Here is a 22,133-nt window from a genome sequence, read left to right on the forward strand (position 1 = left end):
ATGTCTTTCTGTTGATTAGGTTTAACCCATGCTCAGGAATTATTTTTCCTACTGTTTCTGCCACAATAGTGCTTTGGTCTGTACCTGCACAGCTGCCTGTTGACCCACCTCAATCTTTATTGCTGGAACTTACTTCTTGTCTGCTGCCCTCCTACTCTGGTCCATCGGTTACCTATAGGTCATCCAGCTGCTTGCTAAGAGGAGCAGTGATCCAGTATTCAGTAGTGACTAGCTTCCTTAAAACATCACAGGACAAGCCTATGGCTTCAAAAATGTAAATCTTTTTTCCCTCTACTGGAGTTTGTTGTTATCATATAAGTCTAAACTAAAAAGTGGACTGAAATTCTCTTTCTTCCAAAGAACACTACTATAATGGCTGGAAATTGAGGCATGGATAGTGCGTTAACTGTATTCCCCTTTAGATGTAGGCTTGCTAAACAGAAGATGAGTGTTAACTCTCCACTAGCACTATATATTGCAGCTGCATGATCCATGCATGGCTATATTACTGCAAAGCCTTATCAACAGCTTCACGACTTCATACAGCTCTGGTCCCGTTTCCTCTGCCCTCATGTCAAATCCCTTCCATACTTGCCAGAAGTAGCCTTCTGGAGAAAGGGTTCTTGTATGTACAGCCAGAACTATCCATTGAAGTTTAATTGCAGAGGTAAGTGTCCAGTGTTCTCTTATCATTCCTGTGGTATAATAGGCCAATTCCCTTTGCAGGACTGGGGTAAAGCTTTGTTTAACATATATTTTAATGGATGACCCCTAGGTTTGAGTCTTTACAAGCACCTCTTGATGAGAGACGTAAGTTGCTGGAAGCTGCAGTGGATCTTTATGAGTTCTACCATTACCATGACATGGAGATGAATTGGATTAATGAGCGTTTGCCTATTGCCCATTCTACCAACTGTGGGAAATCTTTGGATGTTGCTCAAAGCCTGTTGCAAAAACACAAGGTACCTCCTTTAATCAAGTGTATTATAGCATGTTGGCACATTGGACTTCACCTTGGTCTGCAAACCAGCACCTGCAGTGTTCTCCTTTACTTCCAGAAAGGCTGTTGCAAGCAAAATGTAGTGGCATACTCTTGCTGAAGTATGATTCCAGCACATTGAGACAAATCAGCAATGTGGTGATGATTTCCAGAACAAACAAGGAATTCCTGTAGGATCTACAAAATTTGTCATGTTTTACAGTATTCCAATTCTGAGAAACTTTATAACTCTTCCCATTAAAAGTGGAAAAAAAGCTGGTATACCTCACACTAAATAGAAGGAGTGAGTTTTTTGCTTTGTGCAGTGGTCTTAGTAGAATATTTTAACTCTCATATGCTCATACTATTTTAGTTCTATACTTAACTGCACTCATTGTACGTGCAATGTCATCTTGAGGTAAGTGTGGTATCCCGTAGGAGAGCCTAAAACATGGGAAGGAGAAAGGGTAGAATCAGGCCAGAGCACTGGGCCAAGGACTTTGGTGAGTAATGCTGAGGTTGGAGGGAAGTTAAAGATGCCTGCTGTCACCTTGCAGATCCTATCTCTTCCCTCAACAGTAGTACTAACAGCAGAATATTATACAAATGGGAATAAGACTGGCAGCTCAGGCTGCAGCTGTTGTGGAAACCAACAGTCCTTGTGCTCACTGGCATAGATAATTGCTACACTGTGCTGACCATCACCAGCTGCCAGTTTTGTTTATGACTAGGAGAACATAGAAATGTCTGTATCATCACATGCCCTTCCTTTCTTCCTCGTTTTTCTTTTTTCTTATTCCCAGGAATTGCAGGCAGAAGTGAATGCTCACAAGCAGCAAGTCCAGCGGGTCCTGGATAAAGGAAGGACAATGATTGTGGGCCAGCATCCATCAGCTCAGAAAATAAATGAGAAATGCCAGGAACTTGTGACTGCCTGGCAGGGCCTGGAGAAGGCCTGTGAGGAAAGGATGAAGCAGCTGCAGCACTCAGTTGGCTTCCAGGAGGTATAAATTACAGCAGAGTACTCACAGAGTAGCTTTTGCAGAGAAACAAGAGGACTAAAGTTTTGAAGTGAATTACAAAACAGCTTTAGTCTCTCCCTTTAATAGGCCTGGAATTCACTTAAGCTACTTGGGGTGAGACTCAAGGGAATGGAGGGCTGGGCTGCACAGCTGAGTGCAGCCTCCAGTCCAGAGTTGGTGCTCTAAAGGTTTAGCTTGGACTCTGTACCCATCCCTTATGGTTGAGTGTAAGACACCCATTTTTCCTAATAGTACCTCCTTTCTCAGTATCTTTATACAGCATCAGGCTTTGACTTAAGTAATGCAAAGGAAATCAGAAAAGAAGTGATCTAACCTGTGTCTGTTGAAAGCAACAAAATGATATTGAAAAACTGATAAAGCTCTTCCTCTCAGAACAAGTTAGGACTTTTGACCATATTGTTTCAACAGGATATTGGACCATAAGTTTAGTCTGCTTAAAAAAAAAAAAAAAGATTGCATGCAAATATTTATCTGGATAATCCAAATGTTCTGTCATCAGTGGATCATTGGAAGTACAGTTACTTAGATGACACAGGTAGTTTTGTAGACATAAACAGCATTTGCACAGAGCTCACACGCTCACCTGAAGTATGCTCCCTGGAGAATCTGATCATCTTATTTCCTCCACCTGTGAAAACAGCTATCAATACTGTAGGCTTAACAAAGCCTGATTTTTATAGGTGATTTGAACTTCTCAGAAAGTGGAAGGAGAAATATCCCATTGTTAGCACCTACCATTAGTAAAAGACAAATCAAATAAGAATGTCAATGTGAAGAAAAAAAAGTAAGACAACTAGAAACTTATTGCCAGAGCTTTGATGTCTGGAAAAGATCTCAGTTATCTTGCATGGAAATCTTCCATCTGTGCCTCCTTCATATGATTTGACAGAGCAACATATATAAATTGTTGCTCTGGCAGTACATATAAAATCCTTATAAGAGGTTCCATTTAGAACCATTTTTAGAACCAAGTTCCATTTGCAATTTAGAAAGCATTTTTTCAGGGAGTTTGCAAAGTTAACATAGTCTTCCTTGGCTTCACTGCTTAGTAGAAATAAGACCCAGCTTCTTCCAAGAATCCTGCAACTTAGTCTGGTTCATGTGAAATAGTAGTTCTTGGGATTAAATAGTCTTTATTTGTTATTCAATATCACATTGCAGTAGACCTTACTGTAGTAAGGTCTCCATTTCAAATTTACTAGATCAAAAGAATGATATGAGTATTACGGAAGTTGAAGTAGACGTTAATTTGCTTTCTCTTTAACTGATAGTTTCTAATGAATACTTCAGACCTGGAGACTTGGATAGCAGAAAAACGTCCGCTTGTGACCAGCAAGGACTATGGTAAGGATGAAGATGGAACACTGAAACTCCTCAAGAAAAATAAGGTATTTCAAAAGTTTTTTAGTAATTCTTGAAGAATTAAATAAGAAATGTTCCAAGTTTGTGATTGTGGATAAGTGAAAGAACTGAGTTCCTATGTTGCTTTGAGAAGGAATTTCCACTATAAGATTTGAATTTATGCATCCATTGCCAAACAGGTTTTTTAACAGAGCTAGGATCTCCTTTGCATTGCATACTCTAGAATAAGAGAGTCTGAGAGTCTCATGTGTGTAGTATACAGATGTTATGGTATGCAAGAAACACACTTTAGTGCTGAATGAACAGTAGTTTGGCAAAAAAAGAGAATGATAAATATTCTCATCTTATTTTTCTGAGGCCAAACTAACTGTGATCTGATACCTGCTTTTCAGTCTCGACATATGCATGGAGAAGCTTTTTTTTTTTTTTCCTAGAATCAAAGATACAGTTTGAGTATTATTATTCCAGGAATACTTTGCCTAAAAATGTATCAGGAATTTCTAATCGTCTTCATTCATCCAATTTGTTTGATTTTATGTACCTTTTCTTTTTTTCCAAAAAATATTGATAGAAAATTATCTGAAATTGTTCAAGTCATGTTCTTCTCTTTTAATGTCTCATCAATTACACCATAGGCTGGTGCAAAATTTCAAACAGTGGAACTCTTGAACAAGTTGCTCTCATTCCACTCTTCTCTCTGCCAGGCACTGCAGCATGAGATTGCTGTTTACCAAAACCTGCTGAAAGAACTAAGTGAAAGTGCCCAAAATCTTCCTCTTGCGGGCTCTATTCAGTATGTTGAGGTTGATGCACCAAAGCAACAAGTTCACGCAAGACTGCAGGAGTTGCAGGAACTAGCAGCAGCAAGGTATGAACTAGAAAATACATAACTGACTCTAATCTAAATTGCCCCCTGGATCCTAGGTTTGATTCAAAGCCTGTTGAAGTCAATAAAGAATATTTCCAGTTACTTCACTAGAATTTTTATCATATCTATCAACTCTACTTTTTCTAACTGTATGCAAGAAATTGCTTGTTTCTGTATTTGAATTCAGTGCACCTATGAGCTTTTTATTATTACTAAGCAAAAGCTCTACATTTTGTTTAAGGACTTTCACTGCATATTAAGGATTTGAAGCCTCCAAATTTCCTCTTCACACTTCATCGTCCTCCTTAAAGTGACCTGAGATGCCAGATTCTGATTTTCCTTTTATTTGGAATCTGCTATCAAATGGTGGGGGAAGATTTGTTTTTAAAAGGTTTCCTTAGTGTTGCTTTAAAATGACTTGATTCATTACATAGCATAAGAGAGGCAATTATAGTTACACTTATTTTTATGCCCAGTGGCAGTGTTAGTATAGGAAGGCTTTTGTTCATGAATGAGTCATTTACTTTTTATTTCACTTCCTTTCTGCTATTATTACAATAAAAACTTATAGCAAGGCAGTTTTCTTGTACCCAGGGTTTTAAAATACTTTTAGCTTGTTGGGAATGAACAAATGTCTGTTTGGACATTTTAGGATTTTGCTCCACAAAAAAAAAAAAAATCACTCAGAAAAGGAATAGGGCTCTGCAAGTAGCATAATAAATAAACGAGTCTGAAAATTGGAATACTTAAGTCCACAGTAATGCTGATGTTTTACCTGTTGTTTCTATTTTGTTTACAATTTAAAAAGTAGAAGCATGAATAGAAATTCCCGTGAATTAGAAGTTCAGAGAAATAAATGATCTAGAAATAATAAAATATTTGAGTATGTTGAATGCAGAAATGTTCTGTGTTGTTTCATGCTTAACATTAATCTGGGTCTCCTGGTGCCTTATTGGTGCTCTGCTTTGTACCTCCTGTCTGCATTCCCCTTGGTGGGATGGACACTCTGAGCAGGCTCCGTGTCTTGTGATGAACATTTGTGATTCAGACAAGGTTCACCTTTGCTTGAATATTTGCACAATGAAAGGCAGTGTTAACAGATGGAAAGTTAGAATTTTGTTTACTGTGTACGGTCTGTAGTGTGTCAGGCTGTATTATAAGATACTCTAGGCAATCATAAATATGCAGCAAGTTGCAGCAGTTTTGCTGCATGTGTAATGTGAGCTGAATTACATAGAATGTCTTTCATAGCACTTGCCTTCCTGGTGCACCAACTTTAGTTAGATTTCCTTCTCATTTTCATAAGTACCACAATCATCTTTAGAAAGACGGGTTCAAAAGAAAAGGTATTCTCATTTAAAAACAAACAAAACTGAACAGGGAGAGAGCTCAGCAAGGTACTGTGCTCTTCTGGAAACCTCAGCCAGTGAGTCTGACCTGGCTGACAGCTGTCATCCTACAACTGTCCTTTCCAGTGAGAAACAAAGTCAGCTCTTTTATTAGAGACAGTGAATTTTGATGATGAGACGCTTTGGGGATCAGTGGGAAGAAAGTTATTCATTGCCCTGCACTTTTATTCCCACCATCTAATTGTATTGTCTTGTCCTTGTCTCGTTCCCCCAACAGAGGGAAGAAGCTGGATGAGACTCTTGCCTTGCATGAGTTCCTACGGGAATACGAAGATCTGCAGGACTGGATCACTCAGCAGAAACAAGCAGCAAGCTCTGAAGACTATGGAAATGATTATGAGCATGTCTTGGTGAGTTTTTTGAGCAACAATCTTAAAAACAAGCAAACTATATGCAGTCAGACTGTAAAAAGATTCTAAGGCTGTCCTTTAAAACTCAAAAGATAAAGAAAGAATTAAGTATAAATCACTAGGAGACAGGAAAGGGAAAGAAAAGGTTGAAGGGTGAGCGGGAAAGACTGACTGGTTATGACAGGCAGGCAGCACTGCTAGATACTTGCATCTTGTTACTGTGGGACCTGAACTGCATGAAACAACTGCACAGTAAAATGCCTAAGCCTTCAGAGATTCAAAGAGAAACCTATTTTTAATAGCCAGATATTTAAATGTGGTGTACATTAAGGATTTTTTCATCACAAATACTAATGAACAGATATATCTACAGCTATACCTTTTTATATGGCACAGAAACTAGTATAAAGTCAGCCCATTAGAAGTTGATAGCCATTTGGAATCCTCATTTTTAACATTTATTTCAAAATATGTTGTGTCCTAAATCTTAAACTTGGACTATAGTATTCACTTAAAGTATTAAATAAGCTTTTGCATTCATGAAGTAAAAATGTATTATTTATTAAAATTCATTGTACATTGAAAATAAACATTTGTTGCTATCCCTGGTAATCATGTTTCTGCCTTCTATCTGCATCACAGACTTCATGTTTTGCTAACAATCTGTAGCTCCTCATGGTCTTTGGAGGTAAAATCCAGTCATTGATACCCTCCTCTGTAGTTTCTCTATCTCTGAATATGGTCAGCTTGCTACTTGTTTCTCTGACAGCTGAGCAGATATGTTTTGGAAAAAGCAACTCTCAAAATACCTTTGTTGTTGTTTTCTTCAAAAGCAACTTTGTGCCAAATATAACACATTCCAACACCAATTGGAAGCAGCTGGGAAAAGAGTTGTGACTTGCCAGCAGCTGGCAGAAAGCTTGCTAAACTCTGGGCATTCTGAGTCCCGTGAAATCCGTCAGAAGCAGAAAGAACTAAGGTAGGAGACTTGTGTTGGCTCTATCATGCTTTGTCCTTTCAGTTCACTCTTGAAAAGGAAGTGGGAAGAAATAAGAAAAAGGTAAGGTACATCCACCCAGTTCTCTAATTGTAAAATACGTAGTTTGCTCACTTGACAGAGGGCAGTTGCCAGGCCTCATTTAAAAATAAGCTACTATAATGCAGACATTATCTATTTGCTGATTTGCCTTCTTGCAAACTGCACTGGAGGTGCTTTGCAAACAAGGGGTGAGTGAACTTCCTTTGCCTTTTGAAACAGAATCACCTAACTGTAGGGCTGGGTGTTCAGTTGAATCTTTATTGCTTTTAACTTTTGAGCTTGAATCCCATAACTGCTCTGCAGCTGCTAAGATGTTCTGAACCCCTTATGTTTGACATTGGTCCAAGCTGGCCCAAAAGAAAAAGATGAACAAGTAGTTGGGTCTGATTCAGTCCTCCAAATCCTGCTGTCAGTTGTAGAACTAAGCATGGTACTGAGCCCTGGCAGTACTGAGCCCAATCAGAAGAGAACCTGATTCGGTCATCCATTTGGTGTCCGTGTTGGTGCGGAAGTTTTAGGGGGACAGCTTCATGTAGTTGAGGAGCTGTTGTATGCATCTTTAGAGCTTCATGCATGTGCTTCATTCAGGAGTTTTTCTTCCCACTATCTTCCTCCCTTTCTCCCATATAGCTGCCAAAGGCTGTAGCATATAAAACCCGAAGAGCATATTGGAGAGGGGTGCCCTTATGTAGGCATCAATTTAAGTGCCTGGAGCAGACAGGAGGACATGGGCAGAGTAGGATGAGAGATGTGCTGCCCCTCAGAGAATCACTTCAACAGAATTTAATAGCAGGACTGAAAAAATAAGAGGAGAACTTGTTCTTAGTCTTTCTTCAGACCATTAATCTCCTTTATTTCTAGTTTGCATGTCTTACATGTGTTCTTTTTCCCCTCATTCCTTCCTAGGAACTCCTGGGAGGAGCTGTTGGAAATTACCAGATTACGAGGTGAGCGGCTGAAAGATGCCGAGGTGATTCACAAGTGTTACCAAGATCTGACAGATGCTCTGGCCCATATTGAGGTAAAAAATATTGGGAAAGTCTCTCATAATGAGAACATACATTTCAGCTTAGTTTGTGGAGTATTCTTAAGATTCTCAGCGTGCTTACTGCTGCCTTCTAAAAAATCTCTGTAAGAAAACTGATTACTCAAAGTGCTCAAAAATAATTCTTGGGTAATTTTTAAACACCTGACTGGTCACCTCAGGAGAAACACTGGTGAAATTGAGTACAGCTAGAGTTGCAGATCTGTGGGAGAAGCCAAGAAGACCAGGGCTTGAACTAAGTTGTCTCACATTGCAATGCATATAGTAATATTGTTTTCAGTCATCAAGCCTGACTAAGAAACTGTTTACTGCCTCACTGTTCCTCTTTGTACACCATTGTAGCTTTATGTGCTGAAGAAAGAACTCTCCAGTGGAAAAGGCATTGGTCTGGTTTACAGCAACCATTAACTTGGAAGGGTGTCAGGCAGTCATGTGACAATGCAAAGATAGGCCAAAAATGAGTTCTTTTATTCTTGTTCCAGTGGCCAGTATTGGTAATAATTTTAGACTCCCAGTAGGGGGACTCCCAGGAGGGGGTGGGGGGGGGCGGGCAAAGTCCCAGTGAAAATCTTCAGACTTCTCTCTGTTTTATCTGAATTTCTGGAGAGAAACCACATCCTTGCTGTACTGAGAGGTATGGTTTCCCTAATGTGGGTGTGTGTAGGAGGGGGCAATCCAACAGAGCTTCCACTGTTTGCAAGGCAACAGAGCTTTGCTGGGTGAAGTGCAGTAGATTTTCCACTTGCTTGTACTGGCAAAGGCTACCCTATTCAATAATGTTATTCCTGTTTTCTTTCCCTGTTATGAATGGAAAATCAAATATAATGTATTCCGCTATATACCAGCTGAGGTTTTCAGAACCTGGCACATATTTAACTGTAATAATGAAGTAATTAATTCTGTAGCTGTGACAAGTGACAGTTCAGAAACACTCCACAAACCAACTCCTGGTTTATGCCTATGCTGGATTTGGCCCAGGTAAACAGTGTGCACTTCTTGCATCATATCCTGTTAATAAACTTCATTGCTGAGTGGGAGAAAAATTCAGTCATTATGCCCATCCATTCCTATGTTCCCTGCTCAGATGTCTAGCAGGGAATGCCTTTTCTTGTAGGAATATAGTAGTAGATCTCTCTTAGGTGACCAACTGCCGTGCTGTAAATAGGCAACTACAATATGCATCTCCTTTTACAGCACCAAGACACATTGCTGGTACCCCAAACAAGCCTGTGATTTTGTTACAGAAATGCACTTCTCCAGTGGTTTGAAATGTTCTTCTAATTTTCATCTAAATGTACCTGGAGCAAGTTTCCAACCATTTCAGTCTAGTGACAGCGTTGTCCTGCAGCTGAAATGCTTTTTTTTTCTTTGCTTGAAGCATTTCCAGTGCACGTCTGTGTAACAACTAAATCTTCCCCGAGAACCTTTGTTAAGCTAAAGAGATGCTTAAGTCTCCTCTTGTGTGATGATCACTCAGTTTCTCTCATCTTTACAATAATCCTTCTTTGCATGTATTCCATTTTTAACTTATCTTTCCTGGATGAGTATAACTAAATTTTTATCTGAAGATGATTCACAGATAGACCACCTGTGTCCCAAAGAATGGCCTGAAACTACCATCTGTCAGTGCTACTTTAAGAATTCACTATATGTCTCTGCAGTGGCTATTGAAGATTGATTCACAGCCCCAAGCCTATAAGACATTCTCTTGTATTGTTTGACCAAGGAAACACTTGAACCTTCATCTCTCACAGTGAAGCTGAGTAGCATAATCACTGAGATGCTTACCAGCGAGTTACTAGGACAGATATGCTAGGACAGAACCCTAATGGCTTCCTTTTACAGTTCTCGTTGGATAACCCAGAATGGTAGTCCTTATCCATGCAGTGTGCATACACAGAGTGACTGAAGTAGACCTCTAATGTGTTTTACTTATAAGTAGTAACTAACAAAGCTTGCTTTGATTTTAACCCTTGCTAGGAGAAGTCCAAAAGTATTCCAGATGGTATTGCAAAGGACATGAGGGGTGTGCAAACCCAGCTTCGGAACCATGTGGCACTGGAGCATGAGCTCCTTGGGAATGAACAGCAGGTAAGAAAGTGATTTGTGGTCTTTAATGTGTACCCAAAATCAAGGTTTCCAAGACAATCATAACATGACAATTACTTACATTTATGAACTTATCTATAAAAGCCTGGTAAACCTTAAGGCTCTTTCTCAGAGCCTCCTGCTATTTTAATGTGTTCAAGGTCTGTGGGCAACGATAAAGTAGGTCATTTAAAACCTTACAAATAAGGGACAAATTATAGTGAGTGCTGATTATTGAAGTGATTCACAAGGATGTTTTTGATGCTATTTGAAATGTATGATTATGCCAAGCTTTATGATGTGTACCACCTTGTTCAAAGCATTCCAGGTGATTACAAGGAAAAATCCAGAATCTGTTTAATAAGTAGAGAGACTGATTGAACACAAAACGTGTTAATGGACTATAGAGGATTACAGAAAGAAGGATGGGGCAACAGTCTGGAAATTTCACCAAGTTTAGTGGGTTGGGAATTGGAATGTGAGAAAGAAAAGAAGGATAAGGCTTGTTACACAAATTTATGAAGTTTCAGCTCATGAAAACAGCTGTTGCTTAGAAAGCTTCCTCATGTCTAGGAGACTTTTTATCCCTTTGTTTTGCAAATGTAATGCTATAGTTAACACAATGTGTGTTATACTGAGATTATTGAAGTAGCTATCCCAGCATCACTTATCAGTGGCCACATCTCTTGGCCTTACTGCAGATAATGCTAAAATTGATACCACCAGCTGCTTCTTTCTTTTAAAGGTAAAAGAGGATGAGATGAGCATGAACAGAATGTAGTTACAGTTAATCTATACTGTCATTCGGGAAAACAAGGTATAGGTACCTATTATTTGCATTGCTTATATATTAACTATGATTTGAAAAAAAAAAAGAGTAAATGTATCTGTCTAATTGAAAAATCACAGTTGTGATGAGCCATAGCAAACACTGGATGTCACTGTTGTTCCATAGAACTGAAACTAGGGATACTTCTGTTCAACATGAGAAAATTTAGGTCAGAGAATGTGGCTTGAATTGTAATTTGATGTATAATTAACAAAGCCCTTATCACAATTTTCCTAATATTAGCTGAATCTCTATAACTCTCTTTCCTACCCTCTTCTTTCTTCTCTCTGTATAGCTGCAGGAGCTGATCCATTCTGCAGATCATGTGCTGACCCGTTGCTCAAAGAAGCAGGTAGCAGACCTGAAGGCAAAGCAGCAGGCAATAGTGACCAACTGGAAGGCTCTGAAATCTAAAGTGGAACTGCGTAAGAAACTTCTGGAAAAAGCACACAAGCTTTACCAATTTCAGGCACTAGTAAGCACTTCTACCTTTTGTCACTTCGTACACGGGGAAGGCTGCCCTCAATGCGTGTCAATCATGGGTATACTAGTAAGTTGTTGGTACAAGTACTACAGTGCCAAGTACCAAAACAGCAAGGGTGTCCTCTTTTATTAAATACCATATATGATATGGGGAAGAAAGCCAATCCTTTTTCATATTAATGCTGGCTATTCTTTTCCTGTGCTTCATATGGAGGTGAAGTAATTGCTGATGTGGATTTCTAGAATACTTTTGCTTTCCCCATATTCTTGAACCATTCCAGGTGTAACATTGATGTCAATTAAAGCTGCCTCTGGTAGTTTGTATCCTGTTTCCATGTTTGCTGGAAAGCAGAGAATAACCTGGATAAGTTCACCTTGATAACACTTCACATAAATTCATTTTAAGATTGTGAGCTGAAATTAAGACCACTATAAGATTGGACATGATGCTTTTGTGTTAGCACAAGAGGTTTCTGTACACAAGGCTAATCCACTTTAAATCTCTTAAAAGCATTGAAAATCAGCATTATGTGTCTTATTTCATCCACAGATACGTTGTGTGGTTAGAGGCTTAGAGGTAAAGGATGCTGTTTTTGGAACTCTTTTTTTTTTTAACGGTTTGTTTTCTTGTTTTTTTTTTTTAACTGTTAAGACTTCATTTTCCTGTGCAGAACTGTCAAGGAGGAGATAAAATGAGTAAGAATATGACTTAAGAAAAATTACAGTAGCTCTACAGGTGTAGGTGAAAGGCTTATTTGTCCAGCATCCTTTTTCTGACAGTGACCTAGGGAAGATAGTAAGAACAAGGCAAGCTTCTAATATGCATTCTGAGATATGCAGAATATAATATGCATCTCCTGATCAGGAGATGGACCTTGATGGATTTATTCATTAAAATAGAGTTACTCAGAGTTCACTTTGGTATTGATTTCTTTCATAATTGATGCCATAAATTTAGTTATTGACTTCCAATACAAAGTTCTGTTGTTAGGGATGCTCTTTTTTGCTGGAACCACACAAAATACAAACACCTTTGATATGAATTTTGTCAGAAATCTGCCATGAATCCTATCTGAATGGCAAACCTATAACCCATTTCTTACTCTGGCAAAGTGGGTCCTTTCATCATGCATTGTTAACCTTTTATCAGTGAGTACATTAAAAAAAATACACAAATCCATCAGTGTTTAACAGGAAAGGCTACAAAATGAAAAAAACAGGTGACTGCACTCCTAGTGACATGCCTAGATAGAGTTATGCCTCACGTATCTCCCTGTCTCTTTGTTGTCAGTCTGCTGGTAGAAGTACTCCTGATGCTCTCAATTTTCACCTTTCCCAGCAATAATTCCTGAAGAAGTGAAGAGCTGGTTTGGCAAATTTGATGGTCTCATCCTTCTGTCTAGATGTGACAAGGCAGGATCATGTAGCCATTTCTAATAGCTCTAAGAATCACAGCAGCAATAAGGGTAGGTTAGTGCAGCTTTACTGTAGAACAGTTCCCCAAATCACTGAGCACACAGAGGCATCTTTGGTCCCTTTCCTCTTCCAGCTGTGCCAAGAGGTCCACAAGCTTTGATAATGTTAGGGACAGCTGGCCAGTTTTTTTCATTGATTTTTTTTTTTCATTGATATATTTCACACACAGTCCATGGGACTTTTTTCTTTATGAAGTTGTACATAGATTAAAAAGCAGATAATAAATCAAGTTTTTCCATGAAGTAAGAATTCTGCATAATCATCTAGTGTACCTCCTTGCATCCCATCAAGTATGATCTTGCTCTGATTAAAGAGCAAAGCTGGCCCTAACTGACAGCACACAGTAACAGCAGGAGGGCACCAAATCTTACATGAAACTCTGTCAAGGAATTGGAATTCAGTTGTAGACTTGAAGTGTTTCTGAATGACGCTGAGTCTATCATTGGCATTGCCAGTCCAATAATGTCTTGTTGGCTCTTGACTAGTTCATTTGCATTAAGTATTCTGAGATGTATGGATTTTTTTTTCAAAATGCTTAGCTTAAATCTCAATGAGTCTTAGACATTTGCACTGTGCCAAGTGCACTGTCAGTGTGTTCAGTGACACTGAGCTGTGCATGAATTACAGTTCTGTAAGTCAAAATGACACCAACATGTGCACTATGTGGGCCCCTTTGAACGAAAGGTAGTCACCAGGAAGTCATTGAGTATTGATGTTCCCTGGCTATAGGAAAAGAAGTATCTTGGCTTAAAGCCTAAACTCTCAGAATCTCCAAATTGGCCAAGTTCAATTTTGTGGTCCTTTTCTGAAACTATTTCCTTCCTGTCTGGCTGGTTCCCCACCAGCTTTGAGCTGTACCAGATTTTAATGATAGAGATAGAATCCATTGGTAAAATGGAATAGGCAAGAAGCTATTTCCATTATGTATTTTACTTCAGTGGAAAAGCCAGCAACTATTCACAGGAGAAATTTTTCTCTCTCTGCACTAAAAGAGCGTTTGCCTTCAGCACTTACAGTCTTCTGTAACAGTCTTCTAAAATACACTAAGAAACTAAAAGACCATTCACCACCTAAGAATCAAATCAACTAATCCAAACACAAACTAGAATGAAACTTAATCAAACTTAATCATTCCATACAATCTACCGTACAGCTCCTTGCATTCCTGTTTTTTTTTTAATGAAGTGATACATAAAGGCACAGCACCTGTTGCAGAGTCAAATGGGATACCAAAAGAAAATGGGCTGATGAAGGTGCTATAAATCAAGTACAGAAAAAAAGCTCACCAAAAATGGCCAATTATTTTTACTTGCACAAGTTTTGTCAGTTGCAATCCAAATATAGTTCTCAGAGGTTTGTTAAAGAATTTTCTTGGTCATAATTGCTTCAGCTGAATAGTTCAGATATTTTAAGATACTGTAAATGTGTTTATTGGTTCGTCAGATTTTGAATGTAAGCTAGCACTACATCCTTTTTCCTTCCAGAATTGTGTTTCTATGTGAATCTGTCATAGTTCCACAAGCCAGGAGCTAAATCTGCATACCTGATACGCTTAAACATTTTTTTCTGAACTTTTTTTCCACCTTTATTAGTGTGCTCCTTTTGTTTTTCACCTGAAAATTCTATTTCTCTCTTTTATTTTTGAATATGTTTACTATCTGAGTTTTGAGTGGACTCAGTTTAGCCAAAACTAATGCACAGAAATGTAGGGTGATATATTGTTTAATCATATGTGAAGGAGTAACTGCGAGAAATGCTTGAGGAATGATGGACTAAAGGGCAATAAATGTTATAATGTCACTGATGTGATACGACACAGTATGATTATGACATTACAAATCATGTATGATTTCTTTTAATATGGTACATAGAAATTACTGTAGTCATTTTATCCTCCCTTGCTGAAGTTCATAGCAGTGCTAGAAGTCCTAATTAAATATTTTCTTTCATTTCTGTAATTTTATTACATTTTATTCACTTAAAGTTGAACATCAGTCTATGATTTTCCTGTCTGATAACCCAAGCTTGGGATCTAACCTCAACTTTCACATTTTCTTGGATTCCAGGTGTGGGACTATTTCTCATGGACAGCAGAAATAATAAGGGAAATGAGAGCCAAGGAGACTATTCGGGACCTATCTACTAGCAGCCTGAGACTCACCCAGCATCAACAGCTACTGTCAGAGATTGAAGCACGAGAAGAGAAGTATAATCATGTTGTACAGCTAGGACAGTCACTCTTGCAGGATGAGGAAATAGGATCAAAAGAGGTAATTGAAACTCCTTTGAGTTCAAAGTCAAACACATTCAGCTGCTCAACACAATTGTAACTATCATTCTGTACTATACAGTACTGTAAGCAAACAAATGCATATATGCACTCATATTAATATGCATGACCTACATTTGCCATAGTGTGTTAATTAGGTTGGGCAAAGAGACATCTGTTCCATTTCCTACCTTACCAGTAGATGAGTGCTAACATCTCCTGAGGGCCCATCACAGCAAAGCTGGGCTTATTGGAGAAGCTTGGTATGTTCCGAGCAGTGGAGATAAATCTACACGCTTCCCAAACTGGGTTTTCACACAAATACTGTTTCATATCACAGTTCTAAAACCATACCAGACAGACTAGACAAAGACCTATCAACCAAAAAATGAAAACAAGCACATCAGAGAGTTTAAAACAGTTGGAATATTTTCTGTAGTAGCATTTATGCTGGTGTATTAACTCCCAAGACATGAAAGATGGAAATGAAAATGCTTGTTTACTCATTACAGACAGCTTCTAAAATTTTCATAGTATTGTTTCTACTAGATTACTTCTCTCCAGCAATTCAATAACATCACTTGAATATCTTCAGAAGACTGTGGAGTTCATGCAAATTATTCTTCCATCTGACTAATCCTGAAAATTCATCGAATGCTGCAATGTATAACTAGTAACTAGGAATCTAGTTTGCCTGTAGACAAAATGCAGAGATAATCATTTATAGAAGATCTGTGGATATACAGAGTTTGAAAGCTGAAAAATCTAAGATTAAGATATATATTAGCAGAATATAGCGTAGTATGCTACATTAACAATTTATTTAAGTATCTGTCCTATCCCAATCTGAAGTGCTATAATTGCACTGTTATGACTAAAGATAATGGAGAAGTAGGATTTGATTCCAGAAGGTACACTGGAGAAACAGTTACCTTTATTTGTTCTTGGCTTGTACTACTATGTATGCTGTAACAGTCATTCCTCTGTTCCTGAGATGAGGCACCTCTCTGATTATCTCTCTGCCCAAATACAAGTGCTGGAACTTGTTCAACTTTTCTTTGTTTGATAATTTTGGTGCAATTTTAGGAGTTTATCCAACGCTCCACTTGATCCTTTTCCTACCATTTTACCCTCGTCCATGGGGTATAAAGACCAACATGAGTCTTTCTTTGGAAATTGTTTTCAGATTCAGCAGAAACTACAGTCTCTGTTGGAAGAGAAGGAGAATGTATACAGTGAGTGGAAACAGAAGAAGAAGTGGCTGGAGAAAGTACATCAAGAACAAATGTTCTACAAGGATTGGAATCACCTGGACAAGCTTCTGAACTCACAAGAGGTATGTGAATTACAAACTTGAAACAAGAAGTTAGACTCTTGGCTTTCAAACTCTTCCATACTAAAAGGGACATTACTGTGCAGCTACCACTTAAAATTCATGGGTCTGTGTATAGACAAGACACTCTTTATTTTTACTTGCATTATGGTATCTGGAGACTAGCAATTTACCAAGAACTCCCTTTCTTATGGGGTGGGGAATAGAAACAAAAAGATAGTCCTTGCCCCAAAGCTAACTAATTGCAAATAAATGTCAGAGCTAACATATAAGACAGAAGAGGGAGACAACAGTCCAGTATTAGTCAGCTTTGGAGAGATCTTAGCGTACCAACTGCTTAATCACTGGCAGATTGTTTTGTAGGCTGCAGAAAAAAAAGGGGAATTGTAAAGAGGGTCTGAAAATGGACAAAAAGATTGCTTTGCAGGTGTTGCTGGAAACCTCCTCTCAGGCTGAAAGTGCTGGGGAAATGTAACTAATGCAAAATGGATGTTGACAGTCAGAGTTAATCCAGGAACAGGAAGGAACTGACTTCTCAGTCTGCAAAGGAGTTGATAACAGTGAGGAGAACAACTGTGAAAGAATTTGACCATGAGGAATAGTAGTTTGTTTGATGTAGTAGAGAAAGATGAACTAGTGGGAAAAGGCCTCCCTCGAAAAGAGAGGGTTGATATAGTTAATGCAAAGCCAGCAAGGTGTTCTTAGTATGATCATTTTGCAGCTCTTGAAGTGAAGTATATTTCTCACCAATATTAAAGTGTCTTTCCTCTTTCTTGAACTTCCCTGGCTTCATAGGAACTATCTAAATAGTTTCAGCTAGAGTTCTGACATTCGTTGTTACAAAACTGGGAGCGCAGAAATCAAGTGTCCTTTCCAGTCACTCTGTGCAAATTCGTGAGTTGATAGATTGCTGTAACTGTGCTGAAACTTGGCTTACAAATCATATTGATGTGATGAAGGTTGCCAAACTGAAGGGTTGAAGCAAAGCTGAAGGAGTTTGAATCTCAACGTCATTTCTTATTCAGGACAAATCATTCTTAGTTCTCCAAGACCACTGGCAGCATAAAATAGTGTTTTTCTGTTTGTGCTGAATTTTCTCTGATTCCCACCAGTGCTTTGCCACTGACACTAAACCTTTTGGAAAAGTGGCACTGAACTGTGCCATGCCCATTTTTAACCCTTTGGGGCATGTGAGCTTTGAGCCTTCTTCTGTTTCTTCTTGCTTGTACGAACTGCGTATCTTTGTGATTTCCTACAAGGGGTATATTTGGCAAATACATTCTGCATTCTGAGTTTGTGCTGAGACATGAAACCAAGAGAATTTAATCTAGCTTCAAGTTCCTGAAATAAAATAATACATAGTTCTACCAATTAAAAATGTTTAGTTGTTACTTAATTAACAAATGGCACTATTTGTATTATATCTCTCTCAATTCCCTTCCAAGCAGTGACATGACATTGCTAAACTCCTACATGGGCAGCATCCTCAGGGAAAATGTAAACTCCACAAAATTTTGGCAACTGCATTCTTTCTCTTATCGTGAAACATGATCAGCCAGCATGCAGAGGCACTGTGACTATGGCATCTGCTTTTCTGTACATACCTCAGAGGTAAATATATACAATAGCTGCTATGGGCTAGTGTTTCTTCTCGCCCTCAGTCAAGAGTCCTGATTGTGAAAGACTATATTACACTTACATGAAAAGGGTTGCACCTGGCAATTTCAGTATGCTCCCAGCATATTCTGTACAGGTAAACTGCAGTTCACATTACTTTTTTGTTCAGGTGAATTTACTGTTGCTGCATGCTGTGAGGTAGACTGACAAAAAAAAGGGTTTTCATCATAGACTGGGTAAATTCTCATGGTGGGGTCAGCCACAGTGTCTGCCTCTACCACAAGTTTCTTCAGCCAAAGCAAAGCTTGAGAATGAAGACTGTGACTTTGAGAAACATAATGGGCAGCTCTGTTCTCAGAATCTTTCTCTAGTAGCATTTTCTCTAAGAAATTCCAAGGATCTGGGTACTCAGTTGTTCTCATTGTGGGTAAATGCTCAAAAAGTAGAGCAGTAAGGTGTGGATGCGCTGTCCCTCCCAGCATCCCTTTGCACAGACAGCATTTTATGGTCATGGAGAATGACAAGAAAATAAACAGAGAGGCATGATGACAAACTGGTCTCGTCTGTGCAGGTGTAGAGAATAAGGGAGCCACAATCCTTGTGTGCTCCTTATGTTCCTTTCACTGCTCTCTGCAACCAATTTAAAAAATAATAACAAAAATTAAAAAAGAATGCTGAGGTTGGAAAGAACACGCCAGCTATGGAAAGAAGTCTCATAAACGTTTTTGTTTCTCTTTTCTGTTTATATCTAATCCTCTGGAGATTGAAGAACTATTGCTTTTGTGAGAGGTATGTGCATGACAAGAATTACAGTTTTATGCTGACAGAGTTACTGGTTTAAAATAGAAAAGTAAGTCACAGTGGCATGCACCATATAGACAAATGTCTCTGAAATTGAAATTAGTGGCCAAATATCTACCTGAAGTCTACCAGGGGAATTTCAGAACACTGTGGATTTCTAAATTGGTAATCTGGGTATCATAGTCAGCCATATGTCTCCTTCACTGACACTGTCCCTACTATCACCAAGCTATCGCAATGTCTAGAAGAGACTTACGGTTTGGTGTTTAGATTTAGCCCAGAAAATGTGTAAGTGCTCTTAGGTGGATTTGTTCATCTCCAGAGATTCAAACGAAGAGATCCTCAATGAGCTGTGAGCATTCAGGATGAGTTTCAACACACACTACTCCTGGATGCACTAATTAGGCCAATATTGTGAACAGCTTTCCTTTCAGGAATTATTTTCTTCCATCATGATGACTCATTCCTCTCATGTCCATTCTTGCCATCTTGGTTTTTTTAGGCAGCTGCCCAGGAACATCAGCTTGCCTCCAAACCAGGGAGTATTAGTGAAAGCACATCTAAACCATACTTCACAAATTCCACTGCTCCCTGTTCATTTTGAACCACATTTTGCTGACTTTAAGTCACTTTTACTGCTTTGAGACCTGGAAATGTTGGTGATCACCTCAAAGTCCAGGGTAGTGTCAGTCCACATTGAGTGTAAATACAGAGGGATGCAAGCATAGGCTATTGCACTGATGAAAAGCCAGAGACTACAAGTTTGCATACAAATTAAACTGTATCTTTTGAAGAATTTATGGAATGGAACCAGTAAAGAAAATTATTGCAAGAAGAGGACCATTTTCTGTTATTCATGGAGGAACAGAAAGGAATTGCCTTCTGGATTCTACTCCTTCTACTCCTACCTTAATATGCAGTGCATTAGCCTGGCCCTGAAATGAAATGCCAATGCTATTTTGATTCATCTACAGCTGGAGTTCCTGTATTTCTTTTGTTCTCTTGTCTCTCTGTGTCATAATTCTTCAAACAGGTTATTCCCGAGCTGCCAAACTCCCATCTGAATGAGGGAGGAATATCAAGAACTACAAAGCTTTTGCAGGTGCTGCCATCTGCCTTATGGATCAATAAATACAATCGGACAGTGAACTGAGGTTTCTCAGTTCACTTTTTGTATTTTACTTCTCTGCATTTGAAAAACAATTGAAAGGGGAATCTATTATGTTTGGATGGAGCTCTGTTACTACTATATGGAGTTAAATTATGGCTGCATAGTGACGCAGACTTGCTCCCTAGGGAGATAGGCAGGAGGGTAGGAAAGGAGCCCTTTCAAATGTGGTTTCAAAAAGCATTCAGCCAAGACATCAATTGAAAACTCCTAAACCACTTTCCCAATGGGAATTTTGTCATTTGCTGCTTTGAGAATGGACAGAAGCAAACATGCATTCAAAAAGAATTCCCATCAGGCAAAGAAATGTAAGTAATCTCTCCACCCCTTGTGTTTCTTCTGACTTCTGTGTTCAAGGCAACGCTCATGTCAAGTCACATGCATTTTGCTGTTGGACATCTGCAAAATGTGTGTATAGAGCAGCTCCTGTCATCCCATAATTATTGGATCCTGTTTTCCCAGAACTTCATGTGCCTTAGACCAAGTCTCTCCCAGCAGCAAGGAACAGGGGAAGAAAGAAGGCAACAGAGGAGTGTTTAAGAACTGCTACCGAGAACTGCTCTCTCATTCGCTGTCTGTGCCAGTGTGACAGGTTTGACTTCATGCCAGCATCTTATATTACATCCAAGTTACTTAAACCTTCGAAGGATTTCGGCAGAATTTAGTCTAAGATTGTTCTATGCTAAAGAAAATAGAGCACATGTGGAGAAAATTAGGCAAACATCTATCTTTTTTTATTTATTATTAATTCAGTTGTGCCATTGCATGGAACTGTTGTAGGAAACTCTCCTAAGACCTGCAAACTGAGATCTTGCCATTCGGAGTTCAGACAAGCAACAGCTGAAAAAGAGAAGGAAGAAAAAAATCATTTTTGCTTTGAGCAGAAGCAGCGTCCTGTACGTTCTGTGCCTTTCTAATCTTTTCACAGCAGCAGATGCATTGCTCAGGTTAGCTGCTTTCCTTTTTTTCATGGATGAAATAACAGCAAATTCACAGGCTGTCTCTGGCAAGCATTTTTGGCTCCCTCCTACTCTGTCTGCAGTCTCACTGTCAGAACACTCAGGGAGCAGAGCCTCATGCTCCGTAATTTATCTTTCTGCCCATCCCACTCTCATATCACTTTGCAGACGTGATAGGTGGTGGTAGCAGTACTAGAAGAGCTATGTGGTTTTATTTTGAATGTGGATTTTTTTTAATCATTTTTTTCCTGGAGAATGTTTATTAAGCTCTCATTCCTTTGCTTCAGACGAAGAATGGAAATTTCCAGTACCAAAGGAAAAAGGATTAGGAGTTTCTTTTAAAAACAGGGGAAAAGGCAAGCTTTTGTGGCTTTGGTTTTGCATCGTTTAGGACTAAGCTGCAGAATGTCATGCAGGGACTGCAAACTTTCATCTGCACACGTCTATGTCTCCACTGCAGAAGTGATTCTGTCTTCCAGCAAAATGACCCCACCTCCTCCTTTTGAATCTGCTGTGCGGGACAGGCCTTTCCAAAAGATGCCAGCATCAGCTTGGCATCCTCCCACTGGTCAATCAGTTGCAGAGATGGCTCCAGGAAGTGCCAGCTCATCACCAAGCAGTGCGTCATCACCAAGCAGTGCATCTTCTGGAGCTTATTGTTCAAGGCTAGATGTCGTCCTGGCACACGCAGACCGGAGGAAAGGTTTTGGGAACACCACTCACGGTGTTGATCCTTCTGATAAGATATCCAGGTTTTCCAGTCCTCCCAGAGACCCTCAGGGCTGTGGATATGGGGGTTCTGGCACTTGGTCAACACCTGCATCTTACAAGCAATATTCAGAAAGAGATAGAAGCGTTCATCATGTTTCTCCCGAAAAAAACAATCCCTTGAAGCTTGCTGTATCTTTGCCCTCTGATGTTCTTTCCTGCAAAGCTCCACCCAGCTGGACATCACGCCTAGATGTTGATCTGTCTGCTATTCCAGCTGTTTCAACAGTCCACAGCAAAAATCGGC

General features: G+C 39.1%; 1 protein-coding gene across 2 annotated transcripts in view; it reads left to right on the forward strand.

The window, feature by feature from the left end:
* SPTBN5 (spectrin beta, non-erythrocytic 5) overlaps positions 1-22,133 on the forward strand; it is a 98,844-nt gene that overhangs the window by 29,314 nt on the left and 47,397 nt on the right. For both annotated transcript variants that reach the window (XM_080593746.1, XM_080593747.1), the window contains 11 exons: positions 776-962; positions 1,783-1,983; positions 3,294-3,410; positions 4,089-4,252; positions 5,879-6,011; positions 6,845-6,990; positions 7,957-8,071; positions 10,076-10,186; positions 11,308-11,487; positions 15,038-15,241; positions 16,427-16,576. In XM_080593746.1, coding sequence (XP_080449872.1) covers positions 776-962; positions 1,783-1,983; positions 3,294-3,410; positions 4,089-4,252; positions 5,879-6,011; positions 6,845-6,990; positions 7,957-8,071; positions 10,076-10,186; positions 11,308-11,487; positions 15,038-15,241; positions 16,427-16,576 — 1,708 coding nt within the window. The remainder of the gene's footprint in view (positions 1-775; positions 963-1,782; positions 1,984-3,293; positions 3,411-4,088; positions 4,253-5,878; positions 6,012-6,844; positions 6,991-7,956; positions 8,072-10,075; positions 10,187-11,307; positions 11,488-15,037; positions 15,242-16,426; positions 16,577-22,133) is intronic.

Source organism: Anser brachyrhynchus (genome assembly GCF_964034855.1).
Source record: "Anser brachyrhynchus genome assembly, chromosome: 5".
NCBI classification, from domain to species: Eukaryota; Metazoa; Chordata; class Aves; order Anseriformes; family Anatidae; genus Anser; species Anser brachyrhynchus.